The sequence below is a fragment of the Aedes aegypti genome, chromosome 2 (assembly GCF_002204515.2).
Source record: "Aedes aegypti strain LVP_AGWG chromosome 2, AaegL5.0 Primary Assembly, whole genome shotgun sequence".
Classification (NCBI taxonomy): Eukaryota; Metazoa; Arthropoda; class Insecta; order Diptera; family Culicidae; genus Aedes; species Aedes aegypti.
In genome coordinates this window covers 233,359,711-233,372,094 of record NC_035108.1, presented here as the reverse complement: position 1 = coordinate 233,372,094, position 12,384 = coordinate 233,359,711, and the positions used below count along the sequence as shown (strand labels likewise).

Genomic DNA, 12,384 nt, shown 5'->3' with positions numbered 1-12,384 from the left:
CAATGTCTCAGAATACATTAATTTTTCATGGATTCCATCGATCATGGTATCAATCAATTAAAATAAGAAGAATGAACATTCAGAACAACAATGTAAAATGTGTTACTTTTCATAATATATGAAAAAAGTTTTTGATGGACAGTTGGCAAACTAAATAAAACTCAAATTGTTCTTGTAAGTATTGCAAATGCATTAAATTGGCTATGAAATTCTATTCTTGAAAAAAAAAAATCCGATGATGTACAAATTTACACAAATCGAGCCATTTCCAGATTGTGTCCGGTATTGGGAGCCACCTTTTATGATTGGCCAATTTGGTACTAGATTACATCATCAAAATGTACTGTCAAAATTCATATTTTTTACGCTACAAAAATGATTATATTTATCATAAATGAAGTAACAAGTGCAAATGAAAGCAATATTTTTTTTCAATATGAATTTGGTGGCTTAGGGGGGGTCTGTAGCCTTGAGGTTACGCTTTCGCTTCATAAGCGGAAGGACATGGGTTCGATTCCCAGCTCCTCCACATAAAAACCCGTCCAGCCACCAGAAGACGCCTCACGAAGGACCGTGCTTTGGGAGCACATCCATCCTCCGTCAGTATCAGATGGTGACTGAGACAAACTGACCCTCTTCGCAGGCAGCTAGCCTCACTAACAGCAGAGCTCTCTCCTACCTGCTCGGTGCGAGAGTAAAAGATTAGGAGAGAGTGTAGATGTAAATATAGATAAGTTGAAAATAGATCTGTATCGGTTAAGAAGCTACAGATCAGCTGATTCCGGCACAGTAGTGGCCACGAGCACAGAGCGCCTTAAAAAAAAAAAAAAAAAAGAATTTGGTGGCTTAGGTGTCCGGTACTGGAGGATCCCCCCTATGTAGGGCTTCCTATATATTTTTCAAAAATATGTTTTCTTTGGCTGGCCAGAACCAAGGTTTCAACCCTAGTCGGGATCAGAATGGGTACCACTTCTAGTACTGCATTTGGTCCCTTTCCTTCAGGGGTTCCTCTTAATATACAGCCATCCCATGAAAAACCGATCTAGTGGGTCACCGAATTCCTTGAAAATTTGCTATTTTGTTCCTTATCCGAAATAAGGATACTCGTGTTTCTGGATTTTTTTTATTGGGGTGACTATTTCCGAAATAGGGTGACCAGAAAAACCACGACTTTGCAATTAAAAAAAAAATGACACGGACACCGTCTTCAGCCATTTAGCTGCACAGACTGTAAACTTAAAGGCCCAAACGCAATGATAGCGGAACGGCAACGGAATGCGGAACCGGTTCGCCAGCGTGAACTACAACGAGCTTGTCGATTCAGTGTTGGTTCAATTTCATTCGTTGTCAGCTCAGTCGAGATGGTGTGATTCATACTGGCGAACCGGTTCCGCATTCCGTTGCCGTTCCGCTATCATTGCGTTTGGGCCTTAACACTAGACAACGGACAAGCATGCTCCAGTGGCACAGCCGAGAAACATTCCTGACGAAAAGTTTCGACGGCTGAAGCGGGAATCGAACCCACACCCCATGACACGAAGCGATTACTGCCTGGCGACACTAACCACTCGGCCACGAAGCAATTTTTTTTTAGTCATAACTTTTGAACCGCTTGACCGATTTTCAATTTTCTTGGACAAAATGAAAGCTAAAGATTTTGACTTTTCAAGAAAAATAAAAAAAAATAACAAAAATTGTTATTTTACATGAAAAAAAAAACGTTTTTTCGTGTTTTGAAGGTCTTGGGACTAAAGGGGCTATTGCTGTTATAATTGAAAGTTCAAAAAATTTTACGTTTACTGTCAAATTTTCAGCAATGTATGTTTTTTAGTTCTGAGATTTTTTGTTTTAAATAAAAACTTAGTTATTTTTTCTATCGGCACACACTGTTTTATTTAAAAAAAAATCATAACTTTTGCACAGCTCAACCGATTTCCAATCTAATTTATATGAAATGAAAGCTTAAGATTTCAATTTTCCAGAAAAAGTATAAAACTAAAAAAAAAATTACATGATAAAATATAAAAAATTTGAGTTTTTTATATTTCTTCATAAAAACAAAATTTTCAGGGTTTTAATATTTTTTCTGAAAAGTTGAAATCTTAAGCTTTTATTCCATAAATTTGACAGTAAACATAAAATTTTATGAACTTTCAAGAAAAAATGAGAACAGAAAAAGCCCCTTAAGTCCCGAGGCCTTCAAAACACGAAAAACGAAATGTTTTTATTTTTTTTTTATGTAAAACATTTTTTGTGAATTGACACTTATATTGAGCTGTTCGGTAATCCAATCCGCATGGTTCATTAAATTAATTAACTTATTACACTTGGTGACTTAATAACTGAGTTGGTTACATAATTTGTCCACTTCTTTAAACATTGTATTATAAATTCTTCTATAAATCTCAATTCCTGTCTGGAATGAATCAAACCAAATTTTTTACTGGGAACATCTCCAACGGTTTTTTTTAGACAGGGATGCCTTTAGAAATCATTTTCCAGTGGCTTTGAGCTATCCTTGCAATCTTCAAAATGCTGATTGGGCTTCTTCAAGAGTTTTCTTCGAGTTCCAAGAATTCATCCAGTAATAACTCTCTGTAAAGGATATCTCATGAAAAAATTCCGGATAAATCCTTGAAACCCTGAAATAACTTTCGAAATATTTTCTAAAGAAATTCCTAAAGAAACTCATGGTTGTTTTTTTCGGGTATTATGAAAATTTATGAAGAAAGCTCTGAATAAGACTCTGGAGGAATTTCTTAAATAATGCTAATGTAATAATGAATAATGTAGAGCTCCTGAGTAAATAACTGTTACGAGATTCAAAAAAAATCAACAGAAAAGCTCTTATATGAACATCTGTAGGATTTCTGGTGAACTAAGAAAAAATCCTGATTCGTGGAGTAATTGTTGGTATTATTTCTTGAATAATCATTAAAAGTAAATCAGAAATAATTTCTGAAACAAAAAAATAGAAAAAAAAATCAGTTTTTTTCTCAAAGGCATTCCAGAAAGAACATTTGGAGAAATCCTTAGACGCATTACAACAAAAATATCTCTTATGAAATTTATTCAAAGACATAAGCATGGCAGAGACTAAAAAAATAATAGGAGTATTGTCTTAAGATATATTTTAATGGTATTCCAAGAAACAAATATAAACTAATTCTTGAAATAATTTTAATATGATTTTTAAAATAAACATCGACATGAAGGTAAACAATTTACAACAAACAAAACCAACAGGTAAAGCAATCCCTAGAAAATTTCTTATTGGTATTGCTGAATTAATTCAAGAGGAAGTATTCGATGGAATCTGTTAATAAATTGAATGTATCATTAGAGGAACTCTTAGGAAAATATTTAGAGAAATCCAGTAAAAAGGAGAATCTTTGAGGTAGTTAGTATAGTATTAATGAACTATGCCTTGTGTTTTAAAAGTTTTACATTTTATATAGGACACATAATCAAGAAGGAAAATCTACAACTAAATCTTGAAGAAATCTCATTTTCTAGTAAATTTCTGAAGGATTCCTTGGAGAAATACTCCAAAAAAATAGTTAGGGATGACAGCAGAACTTGGGGAATTATTTGGTCGGTGTTCAGACAGACCGGACTAGACGATATTTTGGCCTCATAAGGATAAGTCAAGGTCTCCGATTCCGTTGTTCCAAATGTATGCAGTACGGTTTTCTGAAATAATTAAAAATTACTTGGTCCGATCTGACTGAACAACGGCCATTTATGGAAGAAATGGTGGTAGAATCTTTCTAAGATATCATTGAAGAATGTGTATCAACTTGAAAAAAAACTTGTATTTTCCCGTGTCAATAACTGGCCAGAGTGAAATTGCCGGTTATTTGAACTCTCTCGAATTTGGAATTTTTCTAACCATTAATGTTACTCAGCAAACAAATTGAACCAAAAGCGTTTTGGACGCCACAATACTAACTAATAGAATAAATGTCCTTCATAGTATAATGTTTTATTCGAAAAGGGTGCAGAGGTTTTTTTAACCAATCATTTATTTATTAGGCTCATTTGTTTAATTAAAACTTTACGGAGCCGAAATCATTGTTAACATACTGTTACAAAAATATTTCAATAAACTCAATAATATTCAATACAGAGCTTTACGTGCACACTTTTTCTTCGGTCGTGAACCAGATCCAGAGCCAGAACTGGAGTGGGAAGCCGCAGATTGAGTTCGTCGCTGGTTGGCCTGTGGGTTTCCCATCAACTCTTGGATCGCCTTAGCAGTCAGTTCCACTTTTTCCGCCGCTAAAGTGAAACACTTCCTGCTTCCCTGCGAGTTCATCTCGTCCGATTTTACAGCTTCCTGTTCCGTATCGGAAGCATTCGAAGCCTGGTCGATAAATTCCTCTTCCAACACTTCAATTATTTCATCACTCGCTTCATTTGACGGCACTTGTTCAACTGGCACAGTGATCTTTCCTGCCACAACACCAGCATAAGAGCTATCCTTGGACTTTTCCTTGCGTTCCTTTCTCTGGTCGTTCTTCCGAGTTCCGAGACGCAGAGGACAAGCATTCTTTCGATGACCATCTGCATGACACAAAAAACAAGTGTTCTTGAGTTCCTCATAGAATACCCGTCCTTTCAGTCCAACAACGTCAATTGTTGGCGGAATACTTTTCTCAACCTCCATGTACACGCCACGTACTCCAGTGTACATGTGGTCGAGACCTAGTTCCGCGGGAAACTTTTCACGGATCACACGTTCAATTTTCCCGAATTCTCCCAGTACAAGTGACAAGCGATCATCCTTCAGCTCCGGTGTGGAAGGTCAAAAATACGGACGTATCGCATGTTGGCACCTGCGATCGACATCCGAACTTCTACCGATTTGCCACTTGAAATTTTCGAGGTTCCGTATTTTTGCCCAACGATGCCTCCATTGCCTCAAGTGAAACGAACTTCACGAACAGCGAACGGTCGTGTGCTGTTTTATACGCTGTTTCCATCAGCAGCAGATCCGTATCCAACTGCTTCAAAAAGTTGGCAATTTCCACCCAGGTAGGTCTTGGACTACCAACTGGGGAACGAAATTGAACCGTATTAACGTACATCTCACTTGCGGTCATAGTGAATGTTAAAGCCAAATCAAGATCAAGGGCGTTTGATTTTGACTACCTACACAGCATAAGCTGAAGGCAAAACTATCAGAAGAGCGAACAAAATGTGCTGGTCCGCACCGAACGACTGTTGCGACAGAACTGGAGTGCAGAGGTTGTGTATACTTAAAATTAGTGAATGATGTTTAAAGGTCGCTTGCCCACCTCTTACGGAAATGCTGGCTTCGCCCATGATTACGATAACGGATCCTTGATAGTCTTAAAAGTTAACTTTGCAATAAGGTGCCCAGATAGCCGTAGCGGTAAACAAGCAACTATTCAGCAAGACCAAGCTGAGGTTCGTGGGTTCGAATCCCACCGAATGCTATCTTAAATTTATCTAAAAATGCAATCTCTTGACTTATATAGCATGCTGTTTTCTCTCAAAAGAAGCACAGACAAACAGACGTGACACTTGAAATAAATCAAAATCATCATCGCGAGAACATGTACGCAAAATGCTTAAATCATGGTATTTAGTCACCACAATGGGGAACCAGGTGGCGGTAGTTTGTGAGCGTCAAACACGAACAAAAACGCTTCGGATAGTGACGAGAGTATGGTGTCAGTTTGTTTGTAGAGAAAGAATGATCCTTTGAGCAATGGCATTTCTTGCTTAAACCTACCTACCTACAAAATAATAATCTTGTGGTATTAATGTTTCAAAAACTGCAATTTATTCTATCTAATATTTCTGTTCAGTACTGTACATAACTTTCTTCATTATCGCTTCATATTCACTTCTCATGTACATTGTTGCAATAGCATATGTAGAATATTCATGTAAATGAGCAACGTCATTTAATCTGATATCAAATATCTTAGTTCTTTCTTTCCTGTGATTTAGCAATCAAAGTTGGATTTGTTGAAAGTGCGGACACAGGGTAACAGACGTAAAACATAAGAAATATTCATCGATGATTTCAACTTTCTTATATTTTATACTTCTCAACCAGAGGCACGCACATCTTTTTTTATTTATTTCTGACTAGCGCCTTTTTCAGTCCTCATGGCATATATAATAGTATTGCGTGCAACATGCCTACTAAATGATGATTGTGTCAAGTGGGCGATGAATTTCAGAGGAAGCCGTTCTAAGTGTTACGTCTGTTTTTCTGTGGTGCAAAAATCAATTTTGATTACAGAGTATGTCATTTTTCGGTATATATCCCCTTCTTTATGACGATCAGGTGTGGCACTCCATGTATCATTATGTGTACACTGTAAATTAATGCATACGTTTTCATAAATGTTTTCTATGAGCTAACACAAAGACGGTGTACTTTACATGCACCGAACGCAATCCAGAAGAATGCGCCGAATAACGAGTGTTTGGTTTGCATTTTCATGTGAAAGTGCTTTCTAAAGTGTGGTGCGAAAAATAAATGGATGAACCTGTATTGTAATTTCCTGTTGCTTATACTACTGAAGTATTGCTTATTTAATATGTTTTCAATTGTTTAATTTGTATCCTTGCAGAATCAAAAATACTATTCTTCCTCAAAAAAGCTTTAGTTAGCCGCAATTGGAATGCTGATAAATTCCTGTCATATTTATTTTACACACGCTAAGTATAATCAGTTTGTTTGTTAAGTAATTGTTGAACCTAATAAAAATGTATAGTATGTTACTGGTATTTTTATTTAACAACTTGTGATGATCAGAGTTACTTTTTACACTCAAGAGTTCATAAAATGTACAGAGGTAAGATGAGAAAACATGAAGAACCCAGTCAAAGGAGCAAATGTCCTGCTCATAAAAAAATAATTGTCAAATAGATGCCACAAAAACAGATCAAGAATAAGGAGGTTACGATAATCGTCTATTACAAAGCAATACCGTGCACCCCCGCTAATTTGAACGGTACCTCATGCAAACCATCGGGGTTCATTTTTGAACTTCTAGTCACCCTACGAACAACAGAAAATCGTACTTCTGGTTACCCTTTTGGCTTTTTTGTTTCGATTCTGCGTTCCGTTCCACAGCGTTCCATTCCACTTTACTCCGTTCCATGAGCTGAATGACGTTTGAACCATTTTTAATCTGAACGATGTACAAATTTGCTGGGTACAAATTAAAAAGTGTTCAGATTAAATGTGGTCAAACCAACGGGGGTACCCGGTACACTGATCCCTCCTTGATGGGAAATGGTTCCGGGAAGCAAACGATCTGAAGTCAAGAGAAATGTTTGTTTTCTGTACATCTTAGGCGCTTCGTACCCTCACTTCGTCTGTTTGCAGTTGACAGCCGCTTTTCGTGCGCGATAGACGTGTTTTCATAGAGCTCTTTATAGCTCTCGTTGTACTAGTACCCCACGATCACTGCTACGAAACACAAGATGTCTTCGCATCGAAAAAACACTCTTGTTGTAGATTTCAGTGTTCTGCCGCATCGTATTTTAACAGATCAGGTGGAGGAGTTCCTCAAGGATGTCGTCAAGCTCGACATGACCGATGTAAGGAACATCCAGCTGCACAACCTTGACAACTGCCTGTACATCGAAATGCGTGACGCTGGCGTACCCCCACGCCTGGCAAAAAAGCATCATTTGCGACACTATCTTGAGTATCAAGGGATACTCTACTACATCCCAATGTACGTGGATGGTCCCACCACCACTGTTAGAATCCACGATTTACCACCGCAGATGTCTAACAGCACCATATCCGACTACATGCAGCAGTATGGTAAAGTCATCTCTATCCACAACGAGTTATGGAGAAAGTATTTTGCGGGAATTCCGAACGGTGTGCGAGTCGTACGCATGAGGATGGAGAAGCCGGTGCCATCGCGAATAACAATTGACAAACAGCATACACTCGTCACCTATTCGAAAGACGACAAATCGAAACCAGTCCGTCACGAGAAAGGGGACAGTACAACAACGCATCAAGAACAAACGTCCAGCTCTACTGTTGCAGATGGAACTAACCATACGAACAACGACGACGATCACTCACCAACACCGCATGACGACGACGACGAGAACAACGATAGCGAACGAGACAGCGAACTGGAAACATCCACGAAACGGCGGCTGTCGGCTAGAACATCGAGCGAAGAGAAAGAAGGGACGCAAACACTCGGTGCGGACGAAGAATCTGGCAATGAAATGGGCAGAAAACAGTCTCCTGATTTAGGCTGGAGAGTCACTAGATCGAGAAAGTGTAGGAAAATAAATGAATGAATTTGATATGTATATGATTCGTGAATTAGGTGCTTAGAATAATTAATTAATGAATTTGTTTAAATATCCGACACGAATGCACGGTTTACGTGTAAAGTGTCGTAAATAAAAAAAACAAACAAACAACTTCGTCTGTTTGCAGATTTCCCCCTCGTGAAAACAAAGCCTTGCTTCGCCATTCAAGGTTTAATTAAACACGATCAATCTATAAACTGATTGTGTGAAATGCGTGATGGATTTGAAAGAAATACACTAGTGGTCTCATATACAAAAATAACTAAACAGGCAATTCGCAAACGTGCATTTGGTGCGTTTATAACACCGACAGTATTTAATACTTCTTTATAAAGAGGAAAAAATGCATAAGTAGACAATGACTGTATGAAGACATTATAATATGTATGACTATTTTTTGTTCAACAACTATTTATAGATTTAATTTTACTGCATCGACACTATTTTTATTTCATCATCAAGGGTACAATGATTTATGTATGTATTTCATGTGTTAGTAATTGGAACGTCTAATCGAAGAAATACCTCAAGTACTGTATGAATTTAATCTTCTTACCATTTTAGAACTCGGATATGAACTCTAAGCAGATGAACGCCCAAACCAGACGCAACACGACAGTATCCAATTGAATTCAACTGAGTGTGCTTCACAGTCATCGTTTTTTATATATTCACCAAAAATGTCTCATGATTACATAACACACCTATGTTATTCAGCAAGTAGTTTTTTGACTAGCAAATCAATGTTGCTCTTATCATGGTGATTAGTGGGTTACAGATCTAAAAAAAAATATCATATCACCATAAGCATCTCTGTTATAAACTACTATGGCCAATAAACGCAACTATGGATTCGTTATATAATATAGAGAACATGATTTAGTCTCGTTTATTAAACTAATGTGAAAATTCTACCAATTCGTAAGTCTTTGAACAATTTGGAGGCCGTATTTGCCATCGTTTTTTTTGTGTTGTTTTTATTTTGAGCTAAAAAAGGTTCAGAGTCTTACTTTTGCCGGTTTTTAGGTTTTCCATAGTTATTACTGTAACGGGGAAGTAGATACAGAAAAATCAATAGTTAATTTCATCTTGTTGTTTAAGTAATGTTGATAACGTTTTTTTTCTATAGGCAACAAATGAGAGACCAATATACTTCGAAAAATTGCATTAGAAATTATTTTATTAATTTCTCCAGGAAGGTCTGCTACGTACTTATTATATTTTAATTCGAAATAATAGTTCAAAGTATCCTCCAGTTGATTATTAACAATTTGTTCAGGTTTTTCAGGAATTGCTGAGGATTTCTCCAAAAAAAGGTATTTCTCCAAAAAATGGCGTTTTTCCAACCTTTAGAAATCCCAAACAAACTTTTTTTTGCAGGGTCTATTATCAATAATTTTGTAGTACTGTAAAAGTTTAACTCGAAAATATTGCCGGTATTTTTTAAGAACATTACCGATCATGTATTGTGCTAAAATTCGTAATGTAAGATTTTCATGAATTTTGATCTTAGTGGAAACTTTTGCATTACTTTGAATATGTGTTAAAGAATTCCTGATGGACTTTCAGAAATCAGGAACCATGCGTATAAGAATTCTGCAATTTTTCAAAACTCCTATATTCAATCTTCTTTTAAATTTTTTTAAATTGCTTCTCGGCGTATGGATAGATTTTTGTGAAGGAAGGAGAAACAACAAAATATTGAAGCATGTAGAAAAAAAAGATGGGCAATGGCACAATGTAAGATAACTAATCATTTATAATCTTTTCTCAAGAGGTAAATTACAGGATAGTTATAACATCTTCTTTAGAAATTATCCGTTCAATCTATCCTTCCTTGAGTTCTGGTTTTCTGGTTCCGCCCTCGTTTCGTAAAAATTCAAACCAAGTATATAGATTCTGCCGATAATTGGTAAAATTGTATCTAAAAAAGTTTTTTTTTTTTTAAAGAAGATCAATACAAATTTCTTCATGAATATCCTAATAAATCCATGTCTTCTTCCCAGTTATTTCGCTACATGTTTCTCTACAGATTTCTTTCTCTTAATGGTTTTTCAACAAATTTCCTATGAAGATTCTGAAGATATTTAAAAAAGAATTTTCTCTTCATTTCTTTAATAATCCGGCGATTTTAAGCAAAATTTCTTGAAAAAAAGTAGAAGAATTTTTGACGCAATTTGTCTCATTTTGGAAATATTTCTTAATGACTTTTGATTGACCTCGCGGAAAAATTTGTAATATCATTTTCGGGAAAACTATTTAAAGGATTTCACAGAGGAATTTCTAGTAGAACTTTCATAGAAATATCTCAGTATTAGATTTAACGGAATCAATGATTTTTTGGAAGAATTGCGAGGGAAAACTAAACTTTATTAGGTGTCCGGATTTCCCATATTGCGGAATCAATTTGCTAATAAAAAGTAGACATATAAAGAATGGATGTCCACTAGGAGGAATACGCTTTGAAAGGATGAACAAGTCCTACAGTATTATTTGGTTAATTTCCAAGAGATTTGCAAAAGTTCTGAAGCCACCCTTCATTATTCCTTGAGGAATATGATCATACTAAAATTCTATAAAGTACCACAAAAAGTTTTTTTTTTATTTGCTACAAATTTGTTGGAAATGAAAGATGAAATAATGTATGTAATGATAAGTTTACTCAGAAAAATATAGTTTAAGCAATAAATTTATTCATGCGAAAAGACTATGGTCGATTTTGTTACATTTTTTCACACCAGGTTAAATTTCTGCCATTCATCTGAAGAAAATTTGGCCATGCCGAAATTCTTTGAAAGTTAAGCCTTATTTTTCAACAATTCAATTTTTTTTCAAAATTCCCGCTTTGTATTGTCTGGAAAATTCCTTTAGTAATTTTGTCTACCTTTTCGATTATTTTATTTTCGGACATTTTTCGAGTTGAACATAGTGTATGGATTTCTTTAGTAAATTCTCATGAGGGAAATCATCATCACCGGATACCTCGAGCAGGTTATCCTCCAAAAACATGAGAAATCTGATTGATTTTTGTTTGAAACATTGTTTGGATTAATTCGAAAAAAAAACAATTTCGGGAATCGAATTTCCAGGATATTGAGGCTTCTTTGTAGCACGGTATGTATTTTTTTTGCAACGGAGGTGTCGGAAAATTGCGCTTATCTCATAAATAAGAAACTAGTTCTAACAGTAACCATTCGATCAACAGCCGGACTGTTAAGCTTTCGGTTGTCACGCGATTCACCAAGGTCAAGGACTACTGAAGAGATTTTTGTCAATAATTGTTTTTTTTATTATCATCAAAAAAATCTGGGGGGGGGGGGGTGCTGGATGATTCTGGAGGGGGCCAAGCCCTCCCTGTTCCTACGCCAATACAATTGCTCTACTTGCCCGACTGTGTATCATCAATAAAAACTTATTCTATTCTCAAATAAATGTGATAAAATAATGTATAACGAGAGTGATATAATTCTTATTCTTGTTCTTAGTGCATATATTTTGTTATATGTAACATAGAACAAAACTGAAATCTTTTCTATGCCTTTCTGAATTTATTCACGATGTGTCTAAAATCGTTATAAACAGAAACAAATGACCATTAGTTAGGCACTCATCATTTGAAAGATATGGTATGCTAGCAGCCCCTTCGTGAATTGTAAAATATTTTATTCGAGGATTGGATTAGATGCATCTTCAACTTAAAATTTTAAAGGAAATTTTCAGAAATCCATTAGATATATTATAATTGGGTGCTATTCTGATGTGCAATGAAGATAATAAGAGTGTTACGTCTGTTTGTCTGTGCTCTTTATATTCAGTTAGGATTTTCTAAGATTCAACGGATAATTCTGAGATTAAAACTAGAAACCTTCAGGCATCATTAGTTTCGACTAAAAATCCTCAACAATCGTCAGGCTCATGCAAGGAATCATGACGATCCCATTAGAAAAGCTCCGTATTTAGTTATGACAGTGATTCCCAAAAAGGGCGAATTCGATTTTGAACGGACCATTGTGTATGGAAGATATTGAGATAGAGAACACATTTTTT

At 35.9% G+C, this 12,384-nt stretch overlaps 1 protein-coding gene across 2 annotated transcripts in view; it reads left to right on the top strand.

The window, feature by feature from the left end:
* LOC5569118 (pyruvate dehydrogenase (acetyl-transferring) kinase, mitochondrial) overlaps positions 1-9,210 on the top strand; it is a 45,189-nt gene extending 35,979 nt beyond the window's left edge. Inside the window, exon 8 of one of the 2 annotated variants that reach the window (XM_001652667.2) lies at positions 8,902-9,210. In XM_001652667.2, the coding sequence (XP_001652717.1) occupies positions 8,902-8,967 (66 nt within the window). In that variant the 3' untranslated portion in view covers positions 8,968-9,210. Of the gene's footprint in view, positions 1-6,614; positions 6,766-8,901 lie in introns of those variants that run through there. The other variant, XM_001652668.2, reaches the window with a different exon arrangement.
* Positions 9,211-12,384: the final 3,174 nt, after the last annotated feature.